Here is a 22,375-nt window from a genome sequence, read left to right on the forward strand (position 1 = left end):
TTCTACTTTCCAAACATCAAACAAACGCAACAGACAGAAACAGGCGAGAACAAATGATTCTCGACGCGCTCGTTTGAAGAAGTCCCGGAACTCGTCATCATCTTTCTCATCATCTCTGCAAAACTTTTTTTCTTCTCCTTTTCTCTGACAAACGGAGTGGGGGAAGGGAGAAAAAAAAGGGGGGCGAGAGAAAAAGAGGAGAAAGGACGACGTCAGACGGCAGTGGGATGGCTTTTAAAGTGAGGGAGAAGGAAAGAGACTAACGTCCTGGAGAAAAGGAGAGTCAGTGAATGAGCGTTTGGGAAAGCTGGGCTGCCCCGGGAAAAGGAGCAGCGTTTCAAAAACAAAGGACAGCGTCTTCACTTGCGCCTGCAGAGTCTCTACACTTTGACTTCCCGTAAGTAGAAGACAATACAACCAGGAGGCGTAATGTAGCTTGTGTTAAGGCACTGATTTCACACATCTCCTGTTTGTCTGGCACTTATGAGTCCTGCTGCAATTAAACTGTTGTATTTGGATTCGTTTACAGATACACACACATAAACACACACAATGCAAGAAGTCTGGCTTAAGGTTAATGTTCCTCTAACTGTCTTTTGGATAACAATGTTTATTGGCAGCTGTAATAAGGAGTTGAAGTCTGTATGCTTCATTGATTCTTCATGCTTAGAGGTTATGCAGAAGTGGCCATCTGGAGACCATTTGAATGATTTAAGCATTATCTGGAGGGATGTGCTGATATCTACAGTTGCAGCTGGCTGTACTTTGGTGTTCAGGTGCAACATCTGGTAGCAGTTGGACGTCACAGCACAGTGATCATTAGAGAAATCACCTCCACGAGAAGCCTAAACTACTTATTTTATTGTTTTTATTTCTTAATCTGTCTTTCACACATGTCCACACAGCAGCCCTGGCTCTCCCCTTCTCTTTCCACCACATGTCCTTGAAATGCAGGGAGGAGGTCCAGTTTATGTGAGAGCCACCCATGGAGCTCTCCGCCTGATACACACTGCACCGAGAGTGGTACTACATCATAAACTAAACAAAACCAGGAAAAACGCTCAGTGTTTATTCTAGCTGAGTTCAAGGACAAACTATAGTGAAACGATGAGAGAGGGGAATCGCTACTTTCAGTTCACAAATGGGCTTAACAAAGGAATAAATCCACAATCAAATCAGCATTTTGTAATGTCCAACAAATTCCAAAAGTTATTTCTTTATGATGCAGTTATGCTGTAATGAAATCATGACTGTAGTGTAATTGCCCTGACCTGCCTACTTTTCCTAAAATGAGTTTTGACAACCCCCCATATGACAAGTGCAAACTTGTTACGTGTCATTCGATGGAGCAATGAAATCGTGATAGCAAAGGGAGAATTTCTTCAGTAGTGAAAAAACAAGTTGAGTGGCTATATGTCAAATTGATCTATTGAGGTTCAAGAAGAAAAAGTCAGTAGAAATGTCTAATTTCTACTGACTGTTCCTGTGCAAAGCCAACGGAAACTTCACAGTGTTGAGTCTTCTTCTCTTGTCTGTTTTGTCTTACGTCTGTCATGTGTGATATACACAAGTCTTGATGTTGGGAAGGTGTGCAATGATACGCAAAATAATAAAAATTGATAATTCCCCTCAAATGCATTAAGACTAGAGTAACAAGCCTGTTTAGAAAATGTAAGGAGTAGAAAGTACAAATATTTGTGTCAAATATTTAAAGGTTGTCAGAAATATACGTAGTCAAGTAAATTACAAATACCTGAAAAAACAACTTAAGTACAGTAACAAAGTATTTGTACTTAACCTCTGGAGGTTTATACCAGACAGTTTAGAAACTGGCAACTTTGTTTCTTCTGTGACTGATGTTATCCTGTGCATATGTGTTTTTGAACATTAGCAGAAAGTGGTGAATCCAGGAAGATGTTTGGTAATTTATGAGTAAAAGTAGTTGAAAAAACACACCAAAAACACAAATGCCCCTTTAAGAAATTTCCCATTTTCATCTTTTTTTTTCTTTTTCTGCCAACTTTGCTTGTAAATGCAGTGCTCATTGGCAACTGACTCTCATCTCAGATACGGGAACATCTGTAAATGTACCAACAACCAGATTTTGATCCCGCTAACAACTGTATTACCACTATAGTAACATCACATCAACATTATGTTTGTTGTGATGGATTACCTATATCAAAAACTTTCTTTTTCATATTTTAGGGGAATTAATGGAAAGCAGAAGCTTCCTGGAAGGTAAAAATCTAAACCAATCAAAAAACATGTAATAAGTAAGTATAAGCAACTGTAAGTTATTAGTTAATATGCAAAAAAACACCCATGAGGTCCCCAACATAAAAAGGACTGCGTAGAGTTCTTAAGAAAAAGAAGAAAAGTTTGTTTGTGCATTCATCTTTTTTAGAAACAAACGAGGCAGCTGAAGAAGTGAGGAGGGAGGAGAACAAGGCAATGTCATGCCTGTCTTTGTGTAAGTGAAATGTGAGGGTCACCGACGGGCTTTGTGCGTCAGAAGCTGTGGGGCCACTACAGAGTCAGCGTGGGGATTGGGGGCCGGAGTGTTGCACAGATTGAATAGGTTAGGGGCCATGGCGGCCTGTCTCTAAGAATGAACGAGTGCATTCTGAGCCAATGGTGGCCTGTCTTTGAGAGCTAAAGAGCAAGCGAGGGGGCCGGTGTCGGCACGTCTTTGTGCAGCCTTTGTTGAGTCGAGTCGCACCAGATTAAGAGCGCCAATTTTATTCAGGTTTTTTTGGCACATAAACACACACAAACACATGCGCACAAACGCGCCTGGCTGATACTTTTCTCCGGGGAAGTCATGCGTTTTGATGCAATTATGCCCTGGACGAGCAAGCACAGGCTGGCACCTCTCAGAGTTTATGGGTGTGTGTTTGTTTTTGTGTTTGTGTATCAGTAAAGTGGGCTGTATTGTTTGCGCACACTGTTGGAGGGCTTCTCACTGTTGACTTGTTGTTTACATTTTATTGTCATTGAAACCTCAGGCCCCCTGGTTGTATTTGAAAGCTAGAACTGATGGGATTTCTTCACTCTTCATACACAGTCTGAAGATAACATTTAATGGGGTTTTACAGCTTGAATTGTTTTATAGTGTTTAATCTGGGACTGTAAAATAAATCTAAACTAACTCTAGAGCACTAAACAGGCATGTGATGGCTGCCATCACTCACTGGCTGACGTTATGAGACACAAGTTGTGGTAAATGCCTATCCATGGGAAACATTTTCTCCTCTTGCAGCTCTTTCATTCGCTGTTTATGGAGGGAAACAAAAGCAGTGCCTCACATGGTTATGGTTAGCAAGAAAGAGTTCTTGAAGAGAACAGCTTGGGTTGTTTCATAATATCTGGGAGGGTTGAGCAAACTTCATGTTAACCAAAGAAACTAAACTCATCTTTGTGCTTGTTGTCTTTGGTGCTTTGTTTGTTTTACATGACTCACTCTTTTGCTATCTGTCTTCTGTCTGTAGCATGAAGCATGCTGGGAAAGCAGGTGGATGTGTGCCTCCATAAGGCTCCAGGTTTAGGTGTGACATTCAAAGGGAGCCATAATGTACAAATCATTAGTGTTGTGTGTAAGTTCTCTCATTTCTTTTTTTGTTTGAAAGGCTTTGGTCCCCCTCCACCTCTGATGGTAGACATGGTTTGGGTTTCACAGGTGTCCAAAACTGCCTTTCACACTGCTGGGGGCAAAGAGAGCTTGGTGTTGATCTGTTGCTGTTCAGTACATACAAATGAGCTGAGGTGAAAATTTACGACTCATCACTGCAGGGCATGGGTGTCTCCATTCAGGCTAATGTTACAGCTTGCCTGCTGTTCTTACACCATCCTCTACCGTGCCACAACAGACTCTTGTCACTGAGAATGAAGCCTTTCTTTGAAAAAGGAAATTGAATGGGAAATTGCGAGTTGAGGGTGTGATATTTTCCCAGTGTGTGGGTGGTGTATGTTCACTATTCAGGCTACATTGCTTCATTCTCCCTCACTTCACCTAGAGCTCAGCTGCTTGCATTCTTTCTTAAAAGAGGGATATGTTTGGTCCTGCCCAACTCTGACTGGTATCATACTAGTGTCATATCTCTTGAGTTTTTTTGTTTTACTGATTCTTGGAGGGAAAGTAGACCCTCATCAGTGGCCCTTGATTTCTTTCCTGTCCACATCTTGTTTGAGTAGCTGTGTAGCCCTGAAGATGGTAAAACAGCCTCTTATGTGGTTTTGGTTTGAGGGCCTTCCTCCTGGCTGGTTCAGATGCATGGCCAGACCAGACCAGACCAGGCGCATGGGGTTAGGGAACATATTGCCTTGGTTTGAGGCTTCTGGTTGAGGATCTGTGAGTTGAGAAAAATTAGCTAATGGAGTCCTTCCAGCCCAGATCAACTGGGGGGTCATCTGATCTGGGTGGATGATCCACCAACTGAAATATGCTTCTCTAAACAGGGATGTTATATATTATAGATTATTGGAGATAAGCATTTCTATCCTTTCTTACAATTTTTAAATGTATGTCCATGAATGGATTGTTTCTCGCAAACTCTTAAAGGCTGCGTCTAACCTCCCCTTTGTAGACCAATCTGGGTCAACTATGCTTTAGATCTCTCAACCACCCACCTTCAGTCCTCATTCACTTTCACCCTGTACAACAGACTACAGTGGCCAGCACTCATTACCTCAGCACCTTGGCATGCTACCAGAGTCTTTGCTGATATCTCAGACCAATTACTCTAGATTTACAACTCAGCGACCTCCTCTAACTAACGGCCAACTGACTGACCCACATATGCCTCGTATCCACAGCTTTTTCTGGAGCTTTGAAAGGGCTTGGCTCAAACTGATGTAACGCTTCATTAGTAAAAACATTTATTGAGCATACAGGATGCTTGGCCAACAGGTTTTCACAGCCAAACTTGTAGTCCACATGGCTGGCTGTTGGCCTATAGATTGTATTTTTTTTTTAAAGCTTACATTAAAGGAAGTTTGTCTCATAGCAGCAAGAATACTGTTCATGTTGGCTCGCTGAATGAAGGACTGGAAAACTGTGTGTAAGTTGGCTTCAGGCCCCTCGCTACATGCATATAATCCTGTGTGGCAGGCTTGGTTTGTGTCAGGACAGGAGAGCAGTGTGGGAATGAGCAGGTCCAGATCAGATGTGGAACCACATTACTGCTGATCAGCTTTCATCTTGTAGCGTATCTACTGTATCATCAGCCAAACTCAGCATCATGAAGGACTCATGAAAGAAGCATGAGACTGGTGATGATGCATATCTATGACAGTGACTCCACAGGCACATGGAGAGCTGCAGTAACAAAGATCTGACCGTTTAAAGATACATATCTATCAAAAGCAGCTGGGCGGCAGAGATCTCTCACCCTCAGTGCCTTGATCGCCGGGTTATGAATAAGTTATAATTCTGTCTCATGTGCCGTGAAGTGTAAAATACTCCTCCCTTAGCACTCACGTAAAAAACACACAGAAAATCTTGACCTTGCCAAGGAAGTGCTGCTCAAGCACTTTCCCAGAAGTCTATTCAACAACCAGCAAACAAGCGGAAAGTATTCATCAGTTTCAGGATGTAGCGACCTTTCTGCACCTCAGCATGGTCACTCACACGCACATACACACATTACCAGTATATACAACATGCATGAAAGCACACACTCGTGCAAATCACCACATGTGTAGGTTAGGGTCTCAAATTAGCAAAATTGTAAATGGACTGGAACATTAATAATCTAGTGCTAAAGACATTAGATATTTAGATTGCCAGCCAATATTTAGCATTTGCACAGTACTGATAGCCTAATCCTTGTAGCATCAAAAAAAAAAGTTGTTAATAGGTTTTGTTGTAGGTTAAAAGGGTTTATTGTGGGTGTTAGAATTGGTAAGGTTTTGTGTTGTCCACAATAACTCTGCCATCGGATACATGTGTAACCCCTCTACTTTCTCATCTTAAATGTCAATATCATTGTTAGAAATGGGTGAGAAAGCCATGTACACCTCCTCAAAATGCTCTGCTCTTTACCCCACTACAAAGTCCCTTCAAGTTTTCATCTCCCTCTGAGTGCAGGCCTTAGTGAGACTGCAGGGAGCCATGATAAGGTATGAGTGAAGAGATTTCCTGTAAGAACTAGGGGAGATCACAGAAGGTGCCTGCTGACTGCCTCAACAAGGTATGTTTAGGCTCCATCCCTGTAGTTTAAAGAGGCAGAGCTGCTAATTTGAGGGCATTGTAGTCGTAACAGACAGCACCGTGCCCAGCCTTGATGGACTATAATCAGCTGACTCAAACTCCACAGAGAAACCAAAACTGTAGCTTTGGATGGCTGAAAAGAAAGACTCATGCAAACAAACATGAACATATAGTACACTATACGCATGCTGTGTGCACACTTAAAATATACATATTTACATTCTGGGAAAAAAAAACTATAATTCTGTATTCTAATGTGTATTATGAATAATGCTAAAACATTGTGCCAGGCTGAGTGAGTGCTGTTGTGTGAAACCATTGTAACTACTGTTGAATGGAAACTCTGATAACAATAAGGAGAGCCATAGTTTATGAGCCTGGAATAAACTCAGGGACTATAATAGAATAGGTCACACCCCAAACCATCCTCTAACACATAAACACACTTCAAATACCTGATTATATTGTACTCTGCCTTTTACTTATAGTTGTAGAATACAAATATGTTTCTTCAGACATTCCCTTTATACTTTTTGGCTGAAACCTGTGTGAGGGGTGACGGTTTAGATTGAAAGAAGATAGACTGACAGATCATCCTCACAATGCATGGCTGTGCATCAGAGGCTGTGGTACAGACACTGATGCTTCCTGTTTGCTTCCTGTTTATTTCTGCCCTTTCCTTTTTGGCTGATAATGAATAGTAACATCACAGTAGTGTCCTTATCCTGTTGCTATAACTTCCCTCAACTCAGTTGTAACTTAAATGAACTCCCTCAGTTTATCTTCAAGCTGGGTAATTATATGTACACGGTGTATTTTGGCTGATGGTTGGTGTAATCTCTAATTAGAATACAAAATTGTAGAATGAGAATAAAATAAATTTTAAGTGGAGACGTACCCCTGAAACTCTGCTCAAGCAGCGTAGATGGAATGAGTTGAACTTGACTGGGAATGTTACAGATAGGCATCACTGTCAAATCCAAGACAAAGCAAACCTGTGCACAAAGTAGAAGCGCAATCCTTCATACTACAGCAGAACCACTTGAAAACACAACCGTGGAGTGCAGCAACAACTGAATCCTGCTGAACTGCAGCACACCCGCATCTTAAGTGTTGCAAATCTCATACCTGCTCCTCAGATGTTGTCATGCCTGTGACTTTGTTATTGTGACCCAGTTCTGCTGGTTCCTAGTCAACCCCATACTTCAGATAAATCAGTCAGCATTTTTAGCTGCATGAGATAATTCTATTATTTTGTGGTCTGAAGTGTTTTGCCTTGAACTGACTCAGATTATATCAGACAATATACAACATCAGTGTTCATTCCTTACAGATGTGGTGGGATGATTTTCCATCCTAAATGGTGGCTGGTGGGGAGGTTATGTATAACCTAATTCCACACTTATTCCCCTCCGGGCATCAGGGTGACTTGAAACACTTAATGAATGTTTGCACGCCAAACATTTCAACACCAACAAAATGACACATTCAGTAAGAATTAGAGCGATAACACAATAGAACAGCCTCTCTTCCCTTTTATGTGAAAGTTATGAGTCTATTATACTGAAGTTAAGCCTGATTAATGGCTCATCTCATAGCTGATCCAGATCGGAGACAGTTTTAATAATTGACTTCACACAAACTATAAACAAACAAACAACTTATTTCTCACCACCAAGCCACGCAAAAAGCGGTTTTATGTCCCCAGATTTTGAGATACCAGTCTCTGAGATTTCTGCCCCACCCTAGTACAATGGAGACAAATTAAATTGTGTTTTGAATATTGTTCAACAACTTGTCTGTCAAAAAGAAAAGATCCTGATTCGATCCTCAAACCTCGCTGCCGGCTATTCCTTCAGCGGAAGAACAAAAATACTGGAATGACACAAGTTTTTTAAAATGCATTTTTTAATAGCCTGTCTCCAGAAGTCTGAATTGCTGCCAACATCTCTGATTTGCTCTGCGGTTCAAATTTCTAGTGTTGTGCTCATTGACCGCCATTTGCCCCAGTTGGAGAAATAATAGACCAAATAGAGCTTTGTATGTGTGTTTGGGGAATGGGGACATCATCTTCCTATGCCAGAGTTGCAAAAATTTTAAATATTGTTACAAAAATTGAGATATAAATGGCGAGTAGAACAAATCAATACAACAAAAGTTTAGAGTTGCAGAAGTAAATTCTGATGTATATTGCTGCCACAAAATGATGTTGATGTGATACAGAACTCGCTGCTGATTTGTTAGGGCAAAAAAACAGAACAGAACATAACAGAAATATATATACGTAAACACAATGTTAAACCGAATGAATTAAGTAAAACAAAATGGCAATTCAGTCTGATTATCAGGGTAATCTTTTAATGCTGCTAGCATCATGAATGAAATTCCCTTCACCTGCAAAGTATTGGAGCAAAGGACTTAAATTATTTATTTAATTATTATTATTCAGAGACATATCTCAAAAGCAACACTATCTATGATTAGACTAATAGATACACAACTTGGAAATACCAAGGACCCCTCCCGAACTCCATCAGTGAGATCCACCAAGACAGCAGAGTCAACCATACTGTATTTAAACCAGACCCCACATATTTTCCTGTCTGTATCATAATGCTGGATCATGACATCAGACGACTTCTGAGAAACCTCTGTGCTCCCATGAGACCACGGCTGTGTCGAGGCCAGTGTGGTCACAGCAACTAAATCATAACATAGCAACAGTATCACAATGGCTTTGATTGGGACCTATACACACACACACACACACACACACACACACACACATTCAAAAACACACTTGAACACTGGCTCACATGCACACACAGGACTGCTTTGAAAATATCATCTGTTAAAGGTTACAAGTTATTTGTAATCAGGTTTTGATTGCTGTTGAATAGAGAACAAAGTTTTTTTTTTTGCTGCAGCATCAAAACTAACATAATAAAATGCTACAATGAAGCCAATAACCATTCTTTCTAATATATTGCATTTGTTCAGACTGTAATTTTGATTGAGCTCCAGTTCATGTCATGTGTGTGCTTGCTGCAGTGAGGATCTGGCATGTGTTACTGTCAAATGCGGCATGCTGTAACAGAGCTCTGCACTGATCTGTGCTGACAGCTGCTCAGTGGAAGACACACAACACTCCAGTCATTCTGCAGATAAAATCAAGCACGTAAAGGCTTATTAATCATGAGTAAAATGATGACAGAATAAACTGTTTTCTCTAACAGTTGTGTGTGTGTGATTCATCTTGACTGTTCCAGCAGACATCTGGAAGTGTTGCTCATGATACACTCACAGCTGGCTGATAGTGAATCTGAAGTGGCACTCTGTGGGAAGATGGTGGGTGAGGATGGGTCTGTTTGATGACAGTGGTACAAATTATACATCCTGTGGAGCATCCAGCAAGCACAAGGGGGCTTGATGATTCATTGTGGACTTGGAAATCAGTCGCTGTTGATTCTTCTTACACTGTTTCCCTATTTTTCTCCCCCTACCTCTTTGTACAAGACAGTTACTCACACTTTATAATATGTATACAGATTATGTGTCGCTCCCTGAGCTTCTTGTGTCTCTGTGTCTGTAGGTGTGCTTTTCAAAACAGTATCATGGCTGAGGGAAGCTGCTTCGGTGCATTGTAGCTGTTTGGGATGACCAGAGCAGAGAAGAAAGCAAAAAGTCGTGAGAGGAGGGAAAACATCTGCTCACAGAGGATAAGATCAGCAGCCCATCTGGATCTGAACAGGGAACCTACTGGACCTTTCTCTGTGTAAGGAAAGGAATTTAAACTCCCCAGTATCAGTGCTCCATCACTCGGAGGAGCGTTAAACAACTTCAAGAATTATTTCTTTTAATCATCGGTTGTTACCATAACAGAAAGACTTAACGCCATGTGCCATGTTATTGTAACATGCCGCTCCATGCTCTGGACACTGCTCAGTATTGTGGTGGCCTTTGCTGAGCTCATTGCCTTCATGAGCTCTGATTGGTTGCTGGGATTCCCTCGGTCGGACTCCAGCACGAGTGGGGCTGGAGTGGACTCCGGGGAGTACAGGCCGTCTCTTGGCCTCTACAGCCGCTGCCTCCGTATCGGGACCCGGGGAGTAGGGGTGAGCTGCGGGCCCTACGCTGGGACATTTGGAGAAGTGGCCAGTGGCTTCTGGCAGGCTGCAATGTTGTTTCTGGCAGCAGGGACGTTAGTGCTGGGAGGAGTGGCTTGCATCTCCATCTTCAGCCTGTGCTTCCAGAGCATCTTGAAGAAGAGCTTATTCAACATCTGTGGACTGCTTCAGGCTATTGCAGGTGAGACCTCTATCTGTGTGTGTGTGTGGATATGTGTGTTTAGTACATATCTGACACAGAGAAAGGAGGCCTGTGTCCAGATCTTCCATAAAAACTGTGCTCTCAGAAATAAGTTTCACTCAAATTGGAACATTTAATAGTGTAGAGTAGGGATAGACAGGAAACACAGGAAAGAGTAAGAGAGATTAATGAAAGCAAGACCAAGAGCACATTCTTTAGTACAGTTGTATACATTCTTTGTGTATACAACTGACTCATAAAACTTCCCATAAAAATTAAGTTTTCTAATATACTGTATCTCTTTCAGACATTGAATGTATGTCTCTGTTTTAATAAAGGCTGGTGGACTGTGAACAAACAGGGACAACAATGAAAATATTCTCAGACAAAGTCCTGTTATAATGTTCTCACTAAACCAAACTACTTGAACTTTAAAAACTTGACAAACAAGATGAAGATATGCTATGATTTCTGCAAAACAGAGGAAGTAAAACTGAAACTGTTGGGCTTCCTCTGGGTCCACACATTCAAAGTTGCATGTTGTAAAGGAAGGAAATTGTAAGTTCCCACAAAATTTGCATTCTCTAAAACTGTATGTTATGGTGATCAAGCTGAGGAAGAGCTCAGTCAGAGGAACCATGAACAAAATCAAGAAGGCATACATAGGCACACATAGTTAAACATCTATACAAGTATATTACTGTACATTTTATAATATTGTCTTTAGGAAATTTCAGGGTTTTATTGAGTTTACAAGTTGCCAACATATGTCCATCGCACATTCATCCTAGTTGGAGATTGAATATTCAAACCAAACGTCTTTTTGCATGTTTCTTTCAACAATGGGCTCACAGGTGTGTTTGAGGTGGAAAAATCTGTCGAGTAGGTAATCTATCATCATGGGAACATCACTGTAGGGCAGGTCAAATAAGGTCTTTCCTCTCATCACAAATCAAATGCTTGTCCGCTGAAAAATAGATGGGTTCTTCACCAGAGTTGAGTCACCATGTTCCCAGCTGCACTGTGATCTGTTTGTGCTTTCAGCCCCGATGTTTACATGTACGTGACTAAACCCCTCGTCTCATCGTCTGCTCTCCCTCCAGGCCTGTTGCTGATGGTGGGCCTCATGCTGTACCCTGCTGGTTGGGGTTCAGAGAAGGTGATCAGCTACTGCGGCCCCGAGGCCTCGCCCTTCAGGCCTGATCACTGCTCACTCGGCTGGGCGTTCTACGCGGCGATAGGAGGAACGCTGGCAAGCTTCCTGTGTGCTGTTCTGTCCGCACAGGCTGAGATTGCCACCTCCAGCGATAAGGTTCAGGAGGAGATTGAGGAGGGGAAGAGTCTGATCTGCCTGCTTTGAGCCTTCAGAAACCTTGGGAAATACCTGTACATCTCAGTGGAGGGAGTGACAGACGTTTCTCTGAGTGATTTTCGTCATGATAGCCTGCATAAAATCAGCTGATTGTTGAAAAGTTGTTGATTTTTTAATCTTTAGGCTCTCTTCAGAAACTCGCTGAAGCCTACCTAATGATACCAAGAAAAAAATATTATTCCATTCTACAGCTTCAGGTTACACTTCCAGAAGGGCTCTGGTATAGCAGCAGGCTAAGGAACATTACCTATACACTTATCCAAAGTTTTTGACCAAGATACTGTTTATTTTTGTAATATTTCTTGCCTTAAACAAACCACTGTATTGAAATAACAGGAGATTAGTTAAAGAAATTGGTAGGGGATGTGTTGTTAGTGTTATTGTGGACAGGTTAAACACTGCCAGTAAAACAGTGTGTAGGGTTATAATGTCATTATAATGTTCATTCATATGGTTCACCTGCAAACCTCAACAAACCACTAAATACTAGCAGATGAATCCACTAAAACACCCAACAACGCTTGCATAATGCTCTCCGTATGGACGTGTGTGTGTGATAGACATTAACTGTTGAGGTTTATGAACGTCCATATGTTTAGATTCTGTGGAACAGCAGGACAATAAGACCCTCTAGCCTGTTTTTTAAATATGCCACTTAAGGGATTGTTCACTTTAAAGGGAGTTCCTCCTGTTAAATGGATTGTTTGTTTGCACCTCATTAACAATGCGTGCAGAAAAAGAACAGAGAATCTACCACATGGTGAGCTTTCATGAGGGGATGTTTGCTCACAGCAAGATAAAGCAGGCGGCACCATGGCTTATCATTAGTTACCTTATGTCACACCATATAGACAAGAGCTAGCTTTGTAAAGATGTCCACAACACAAAAAAAAGTGAATACAATTTTGTTTGGTACATTTGGAGTATTCCTTAAGGTCAGCTGGTCTTGTGTTTTGCACTTGGTCCTTAATTCATTTCACATTGCTTCATATTTTGTTCACAGGTTTTCATTTTTTTTCCAATAGTGCTACATTATGTTGAGGTAAATGTCACGTGATTGCTTTTATTCTTTGTAGATGAGATGTGCAATAATTTTACTATAGCGCGTTTGTTGTGAGGGTGAGTGGACTGAGAGGATGAAACTTAAGAGTGAAATCATGATATGGATTTGTATTAAAAAATTAGCATTTCTAACCTGTCTGTGCTTGAATTAATATGTTGACTGTCCCGCTGTTTTTGTTACATTAACAAAAGAGCATCTGTGGCACATTGTATGATGCTGCATGTATGAGAGATTGATATGTCTGAGTAGAGATACAGTCTGTACTTTGTACTCAAATAAACATGGCTTTCTTTAGTAAATCTATCTGTGATTAGGTTCGTAAAACTTTTTTTTTACTTTGATATTTTATATAAGCTTTTCATGCTCCTGTATAACCTAAACTTCCTGAGTAAACACTGACACCTAGAGATGGAAAGTAGACATCACAGAACAGTAGCTAAATCTAGTCCCTCCCAACCTGGGTAACACACATTTGAGGATTAAAAATGAAATACTTACACAAGTTTTACTTGGTCAGTCCACTAAAAAGATCTAAATTAGGAGTTTGACCAGTGAACATCAACTTTTTGGTTGAAATGCTCACAACTCCTTTATAACAAACAGTGACAAGAGGTCATGAGTAGACTTCAGGCTTCATTTTAAAGGGTCACAACAGGCCAGAAAGACTAGAAACCATGGCTGATCCTGATCCTGAAATTTTGTTTTAAATAAACAGGACAAGCCTTTACTTGATTCCAGTATTTGTTTCACAATAATTTACACAGATAAGAAGCAGATTATAGGTAACTACATAATGGTTTTCTGAAAATCCACAAATGTTTCTTTCAAATTTTATTTCATGTTAATACCATAAATATACAAAACTCAAACTATTTCACATGCAACAAAGGCCAGACAAGAGTGCATTACGTTTTCTTTTTACATGTGATTGATAATGGGGATCAGATTTTCAACTTTACAAAATATACAAGTGTCCCTTTTGAATGAGTTTCTTCTCTGATTCAGTGAAATAACATGGTCACAGGTCAAAAACACAGTTTTGTGTCAGCAAACTACAGACACCTCATTCTGTACTGCAGACCAGCTTGCCAAATACATCAAGAAATTACTCACTGTGGCATGGCTTCATATAACAACAGTTTAAAACTATAGATACATGGGAATCATGTGGGTGTTTGTAGCAAAGAAAAGTTGTGTAATACCTCAAAGTAAAACATGGCAAGGGAACACATCACAAACCAAGATTTAAAAACAAATCTATATGGACATTTGGTAGATTTCTCACAGCTTTTCAGGACATAGAATAACACTTGAGGGAGATTTTTTTTTTCTCTTTCATACCGATCAAACACACATCCTCATCCACACAAGCACACCTCTTGCAGTGTCAAGTTGCAAAGTCATTAAACACTTTTAAATCTAGCCGACGCTATGATCATGTCATTACAAAACCACACAAACATAATACATTATATGAAATCAAAACCAAACAAAGTTGAAATGCAAACAACTTAAATTACACCATAAATAAAAACATGTTCGTCTTTTGCACTAAGTTCAACGTAATACAAGAAATGTGCAATGAATTTAAAACAAAACATTTCCAAAGGAAAACAATACTGCCAAGATGTTATTATTTTGTGACAAATTAACCTTCAACTTTGTAACACTGTCAGGAGTATTCTGTCCACGATAATGTTCAGTTCATACATTTGTAATACCAGCGGTACCAGTCATCAGTCATCTGTCATGCACATCTTCAGACACTCACCACCACTATGAGGTGCTAAAGCACGATACAAATGTAACCCACGTCCATATTTGACTTCAGTGACAATAGTGTGTACAACGTAGTGCTGCATAACACTGTTATGTATATAAATTACTGTATCTTATCAAGTCCAATCCTCTGTTATCTTAATGTTCTTTTTGGCTATGAAACGTCTGATGTCAGTAAACCAATACTGACAGAGGAAAAATCCCAGGACTAACTTTCTTTGTCTGTAAAAATGCAATCAGACTGTTAGTCTATGCTGTGTACATATACACAGTATCAATGTGTTTAGTATCTTATGTATGCATGTTAATCTCAAGAAAAATCATAGCTTTGTCACTGTCCAGGCCATCTTCTGTGAGAAAAGGCAGGTCACTTCTCTCTCTCTCTCTCTCTACGTATGGTATGCGTCCTTTTCAACAGGAAACATGACAGCAGGAGGCCACGACCAAGCGGCTCCCGATCCATAGCAGCGTTAGTTTTTAACCAAGTGTGAGGGGCTACAAAATGTAGTCTGTTAGTAACAAACATACATACATAAAGGGAAATGTGAATATTTCTCACGTTTTTCCACCCTTTTAGTGCACCAGGCCAGGAAAGCATCTGAACCTCTTTTAGGTTTGTGGTGTGAACTGGTGACCTTGCTGTTGACCTTGCTGTTGACCTGGGGGTTCAGAGTGTCTTCACAAATAGATCCAAACATCATCAATCAGTCAAACAGCCACTGGGACATGCAATAACTTTAACTATAGTTTACTTCTCACAGAAGCTAAGGGGAAAATAAGTAGGCAGACATTCCCCCCAAAAACCAGCTACCACCTGTAGCCAAAGAAAAGGCTGATAGTGGAGAGAATGACTTTGCCAAATAAACAGCTACCTTGAGTGTGCTAAACATGCATTTCATTATCATGCTGTCAGATCTTAGTAAGCCACAAAGATGCTGACCCAGCCCGCGTTGCCGATCAAAGTAGCACACAAAGTGGAAATAATTGTTCAACTGACAGGTGTCACTGTAGCACTGCTAGAGGCTGCAGGCAGGTCCTTAAGTAAGAACATACCGTCACATTTCTATTTATATGGATTACCAGGATGGTACTTGTCTCGGACTAAAAGCACAGATATAGGACAAGGTAAAATGCACCTTTCAGATCTCAATGACCAAGCACTGGGTTATATAAAAAAAACAAGTCAGAGCCACAATTTTCTTGTGAAGTACACATTCACACACAGGCCCAGCCACTCAAACATACACTGTACTTTCGGCATGTGATCAAGAAAACAGAACTATGTGCAAAACACCATGATCAGATTATCACTTTTCATGAGCCTATACTGTATTAACCAGGCAGGAAGCTGTTTGGAGGTCGACACCATGATAAAATAAAGGTATGCTAGAACTGCGACCTCTGACTGACCTAGAATCACCTCAGGGTGACAGGAGAACAGGGAAAGCGAAGGAGGGAGATGAAATCCCACACACTCAGAGCACACCTTGAGTCACTTAGTGGATGTTTCAAGGGATGTGAGCAGACACTCATCTGACTGAAAAGCAGACAGGAAGGATGTAAGAGAGTTTTTACTGAAACTTGATTAAGGTGAAGGTGGACAACTCTAGTCACTTTATCTTAATACTTCTCTGTTACCTCTGGTCTCTGACTCTCTCTGACACTTTTTAAGCAAAGTGTGCAGGGCAATCTTAGCATAACAACATTCATAAATTGAATCAATTTGATCTGAGAGCCTGCAGGGCCAGAGTTGTGCACCTCTAACTTTTGAGTGTGTGAGTGGGTGTGTGTGTGTGTGTGTGTGTGTGTGTGTCGTACGTGTGAACATGTATGCATGTTTGTGTATGTGTGTCAGTTTATGGCTGAGGTTTGAAGGCCCCACGAGCAGCATTGGATGCAGCATTAGCTGCAGCGTTGGCGGCTGCAGTCTGAACGGTCTTGTTAGACATGACCCCGGTTGCAAACTCCTGCTGGGCCTTCTCAAAACTAGCACCAGTGGTACGATACAGTGCGTGCACCTGGAAAGAGCAGAGAAAAAAATAGGTTGGAATTAAGTTAAGTGATTTAAATCAACCAGAAGGTCTTTAGCACAGCACTGAGTGATTCACAACATTGACGTTTAGCTCAACATTATTAGTGAATAGTAATGACATCCTGTTTATTCTTTACACCTTGCAAAAGTCTTCTTGGACCCACATTCCCTGTATTGTCAGTATGTGAATACATGTGTCCACTCTCCAACATTCCAACTATGAAAACATTTATTAATAGTGTTCAAATAATTATCATTAACCTGTTTTTAACCTTGTTTTCATGGGCTGTCTCCCATAATGAGATGGCTTGCTACTGCCATTAGGTTTCATGCATCTCAGGTCAAGTCAATTAAACACGGCAACTGGGGCTGACATGTTGGGATTAATTTATGATTGTGTTACCTTTTTAAACATAATGAGCGAGCCCACAGACAGTGCAGTGAACAGAGCTGCAATCAGCAACATGATGATGCCCACTGGGATGCTGGTGTTCAGACCAGTTAAAGCTGCGATCCAACCACTGGCAAAACAAGATAATGACAACATGAGAGAACTTCAGTACACACACACACATAGAGGTACAGAATCGGTAAAAACAATAAAACACTCACCATGTTCCCCAGCCAGTGATGCCAATAGTTTGTAGGACGTGAACTCCAAACTGACAGATATAGACGAAGAAGAAGACAAAGAAGCGGAATGAACTGTCACTCCTGTAGTGGAGATAGAGAACAAGGTAGTCAGAGAACGAGGCAGAGGTAATAAAATGTCTTCAACTCTGTCACTAATTAATTCTCCATTAAAAATTAATTCCTCTCTACTTTCCTCAGACGGTCTGCCTTTATTCATGTCTTTACTTGATATGCTTTTTCCATAAAGCAAAATATTATTGGGAAATATTAAGTGTAATGGTAGAAAAGGACATAACAGTCAACTGCTGGCTCCTTTGAACTAATTTCATACTCGGAGTAATCGCTGCCTGCCTGCTTAATCAGCATATAATGGTTGTCCACAGAGACTTGTTTCTGCTTTTTTCTATGGCTGTAGAAGGCAGTGCAACTTTCCATTTATCTGCTTACCTGAAAGCCCCGTAAAGCGGTCTGTACCAGCAGACGAAGGAACACGGGGTAAACAGCAGAAACCACAACATGGCCAGGCCAAAATCTACGCCACGAGATGCATCCACACAGAACCAGGCCAGGCAGCCGAACATGTTCACAAAGAGCGTGCCTGCATGAACTGGCAGATCAACAGAATGAAGACATTTAGTGTCATTTAAGTACAACAACAAAGTAAACTTTCATATATGCGCAGCAAAATAAATATAAAAATGAAGTGAAATATATTGCAGGGCAGGTGCCTTCTCTTGCAATACAGTATGTGGGTTTATCTTGTAAACCCACATGATCTAAGAAGTGTGTGAGAGAACTGATATAAATAATGATAATATTCACTGGTAAAGGAGGCAATACTGCCTAATATGTGTCAGATGATCCACTTACACATCCAAAGGTTGTACATGATCTTGACGGTCTTTTGGAACTCTACAGGAATGTCCACTGCAATATCATGGTAGAAACATGGGCCAACAGGGAACTTCTCTGGCAGTGGAGGCCAGTTGTTCTTACGCCCTGTGTGGACAAAGGCAGATGTGTTTGGATGATTAGCAATGTATAGTATCACCCTAGAGTTTTAACAATAGGTTAACACTGTGAAGGATACTCATTAATTGTGTGTGCAAGAATCAGGATAAATAAGTACACTGCAAATCACAGTTAATTCTCTGTGTGATCACTGTATATACACCTAATGACTTTTTATTGTATAGGAAATACAGTATACTATATACTGGATAGTTTGAGGATTCTAATTAGGAGCCTTTAGTTTAAAAGCTACTCTAAATTTGTTTAAAAACGAATGCTGGCATACCTTCAATTCGAGTTCTTCTCAGTTTCTAGATGTCTTTAAATAATGTAAGCCACAGTGCATAAAGCTCAAAGATACTTTTCCCACTGTATGACATCAGTTCTCATATTTGTTTTCGAAACTGCTGTGTCTAAGAGGCCATTTATGAGATATTTTACCAAAAATTTAATTATTTTTAATGAAATCATACCAATGAGATGATTTTTTCACAGCATAGGAAAAAAAAGTATATTGGTGCTTCCAGTATATTACATGTTACATTACATGTACATATAAATGAACTTAACTCAAGAGTTATAATGTTTATTGCAAATGAAACGTTGAACCAAATTATGTTGTTGCTCTGGTAACACATCAACTTTCTTATCAACATTTTCATGAATCTAGCTTTGACTGGGAATGACCATTCAGACACTGGTAAGTGAGTGAATAAAGTGAGTGAATGATGTACTGGCTGGCTGACAAACCTCCCGCGGCTCCGTGGGACTGTAACTCTCTCTCCCGACGATCAAGCTCTGCTGCTTTCTTCTCCAACTCCTCCTGCCTTCTCAACAACTCAGCCTGAGCACGCGCTTGATCCTAAAACAGACACAGAAATGCTCTTAAAATTCACTGCCCAACATCTGACAGGAGTTATAATATCCAATCAGGTAAGTAATGAAGGTATTTTTCCACTCAGGTAAGATTAGGTGTGTTAGTTTGAGAAGGGAAAAAAAGGGTTACGGTTGGAAAAGCAATCAGCTACTGTTGTTCACTCACTTGTCTTCTTTAGTTAGTATTAAACTAGCTCTAAAATTGCACTGCAAGGGGAAAGCTACACGTGGGGAAAGGGCATTAAATGAATTCACACTATTCAAGACAGTGACATGAAGGAGTACGAAAAACACATCAGATGACAGACAGTACCTCATTACGCCGCTGTTTGGCCATCAGAAAACAGATGAGTATATGAAGGACAAGAGGAAATGTGAACCAGAAACCAAGACTGAAAGTGTCTTTATAATGTTACAGAGTTGTGAATAGAAATGTTGAGAGTTTATGTCTAAAAGTTGAAGGCACAGACTTCAACCAAATCAAAAGAAAACTGCATGTCTCTGTGTGTCGTACCTGAGTCTGTTGCTGTGAGTAAGCCGGCGGCTCTTCTGTGGGCTTCATGATGGCAGGTTGTGTGTTCTGGGCAGGGGCTGGAGTAGATTTGGGGGCATTTCCAGGAGCTGCCTGTAAGCCAGAATAGACCTGGTATGTTAGTATTTGTGTAATCAAAAGACAATGAATCAACACTGTAATTAGGGCACAGTCATATTTTGTTTGTTAAATCCTCTGTGACTAAGAGGTGGAGGAAGAGAGAAAGAGGCTAGTGGATAAAATGAGGTCACTGACTCAGAAGCACAAAAACACATGCATGCACACATTTATCAATAGTGAGGCTAGTTAAGCTGACCGTTCTGGCGTCTGTGAAAGGGTTATACTCCTCAAGACCACCAGGAGGGGCAGACTGGGTCACCTGCGTCACTGAAGGATCCTACGGGACAGAGAGGACCACAAAGGGGTTTCACACTACAACCCACAAAATCAAAGCTTATTTATTGTAACTAAACTATAATTTGTATATAAACAATACAGCTGACCACACATTGACCGGGTCTATTCATTCACATGTTCTGACCAGGTATTATTAATGTGTTGACACATTACAGAAAGCAGGATGTCCATGCGACACAATAAAAACATTCATGGTACTACATTTTATTTGAAGTGACCTTGATCTTGTGGCCATTTGAAACACTGTGGATGGGATCAGGTACAGGAGGGGCGGTTAATCACATGCTTGCAGGACAGGACAGTCTATGATGGCCCACCATGTGTCATGAAGAGCCAACAGTTTGCAGGTTCCCCCCCCCCCAAAACCAAGACTCCACCCACCAATTAACACACCTCCAAGCAGGAGAGGGACTCCTTTAAATCATCTACAGAGGTGTGGAGTTGGGATGAAACCCTGCAGACTGCTGGCAGCCCCTGTATTATGGTAAAGGTAGGATAATGTATAAGGGAGAATAAATTCTACTGTCGCACAAATAAACACCGTGTTGCTTACATGTGGCCTACAATGAACAACAACCTGTCAAGAGTTTAATATTAGTGTCAGTTTTGTCTGCCACGTTTATACGTGCAGTGCATGAGGATAATAGAGTTTATACTGAAACATCGCTGTGACAATATATTATTAGCGACATTTAGAAATATAGGTAGGCACACAATGTACCTAACTGATAGCACCCAGCCGGTTAGCTGTTTACCATGTTTACTGGCGGTGGACACAGCTAGCTGGCTAACAGCATGTGTCTTTGTCCCCAACCAATGCAACGCTAAAAACATCCGACATAGTCCTGCATAGCTATTGTTTTACAAACAGCTATATAATGTGTGAGTGAGATAAATAGCATGAACGATGGTTGGCTCTCTCTGCTACCTAGCCGTGTGCCAATGAGCACCTATATCTAGCTGTCAAGCTGCTAGCACACACAGTTAGCAGGGATGCTAACGGCCTGAGTGAGCTACCTGAAAGGGATTGCTGAAGTCCGGGTCCGCAAACGGGTTGCTGTCAAAATCGGACATTGTACAGCCTTTCTAATAGCGGTTTCCTGTGCGGAAGAGCTCCCCGATTCTCCAGGGAAGGTTCAGTCTGGTGATGTGACTGCCTCTCTCTCTCTCTCTCTGCTGCCTGCAGTCTTTCTCCGCCTCCTGCCGATGGAGACCCCTCGCTTAGCAGGTTAGCCTGTAGCACAAAAAAAAAATGGCAGCAGAGCAGAGGATGCGTGACGAGCAGCCCCCTCTGACGTCACTGTTTCAGCACCGCGGACAGCATGACGTCTCACAGGTATCAAGTACATCTGGACACACCGGTGCTCTGATTACATTTGAATCACAGAAATACGCCTCTCTTATTCATTCACTCGTTGTTTTATTGTGAGACATGGCCAGGTCAACATGTAAGGGGACCCTGGGGCAATAAAAGTGTGACACTGGGCCCCAGCTCCCACTCTCTCTGTGTGCATTGTGTATGTGTTCATCTTACCTTCACGTTTCCATCAGGTAGGCCTACAGCACTGACAGGCACAGAAATCAGCCAGTGATACAGATACTACTGCCTGCCCGCATGTTTTCAGGACAGCTCAAGAGAGACAGGAGATGGGAGGGTGAGAGAGAGAGGGTTGCAGGCTGTTTTTGAACCGAGGCCACTCCAGTAAGGTCTTAGTATGTGGGGCGCACACTCTACTACATGAGCTACAGGGTACCCCAGTAGCTCACTTGGTACAGTGAAGTGTTAGCACGCCAAAACAAAAAAAGGAACTAAAAGGCAAACCCCACCCACCTGGGCTGTGAGGTTGACTAAAACAAAACAAAGAAGAATCACAAATTATTTATCCAGGTCTGATTTTTACTCAGTATTTGATCTCTTGTAGGTCAAATACCACAGCAATCTCCTCCACTTGATGATTATGATGATTATGTTAATGATGATAATGATGATGAGGATGATGATGTATGGCTGTGTCTGCTGGCTCAGTTGGTCTCTTACGCCTGTGAGAAAGCACCGGGGAGGCAAACCCAGACTGCCTCTTTGATGATATGTAACAGTGACCTCTTTTTCAGCAGCAATCCCAGACAATTTACGGGGAACT

General features: G+C 41.2%; 2 protein-coding genes across 3 annotated transcripts; one reads left to right on the forward strand and one right to left on the reverse strand.

The window, feature by feature from the left end:
* Positions 1–157: 157 nt before the first annotated feature.
* Positions 158–12,784, forward strand: LOC118326253 (LHFPL tetraspan subfamily member 2a protein-like). The gene is made up of 3 exons (XM_035659219.1): positions 158–397; positions 9,804–10,519; positions 11,623–12,784. The coding sequence occupies exons 2-3, from the start codon at positions 10,108–10,110 to the stop codon at positions 11,877–11,879; spliced, it is 669 nt and encodes a 222-aa protein (XP_035515112.1). The 5' UTR covers positions 158–397; positions 9,804–10,107; the 3' UTR covers positions 11,880–12,784.
* A 1,004-nt stretch (positions 12,785–13,788) lies between these two features.
* LOC118325566 (secretory carrier-associated membrane protein 1-like) lies at positions 13,789–21,488 on the reverse strand. 2 transcript variants are annotated; one of them, XM_035658282.1, is made up of 10 exons: positions 21,252–21,488; positions 20,134–20,214; positions 19,800–19,910; positions 19,599–19,610; positions 19,160–19,271; positions 18,269–18,397; positions 17,846–18,005; positions 17,378–17,479; positions 17,169–17,286; positions 13,789–16,751 (listed from the first exon to the last, which is right to left on the reverse strand). In XM_035658282.1, exons 1-10 carry the CDS (start codon positions 21,306–21,308, stop codon positions 16,590–16,592), a joined length of 1,044 nt encoding a protein of 347 aa, XP_035514175.1. In that variant the 5' UTR covers positions 21,309–21,488; the 3' UTR covers positions 13,789–16,589. The 2 variants fall into 2 exon arrangements, with proteins under 2 accessions (XP_035514175.1, XP_035514176.1); XM_035658283.1 differs by lacking the exon at positions 19,599–19,610 and having other exon boundaries at positions 21,252–21,487.
* Between the last annotated feature and the right edge of the window lie 887 nt (positions 21,489–22,375).

This window comes from Morone saxatilis, unplaced genomic scaffold, assembly GCF_004916995.1.
Source record: "Morone saxatilis isolate NCDOM2014 unplaced genomic scaffold, NCSU_SB_2.0 Contig16, whole genome shotgun sequence".
Taxonomy (NCBI): domain Eukaryota; kingdom Metazoa; phylum Chordata; class Actinopteri; family Moronidae; genus Morone; species Morone saxatilis.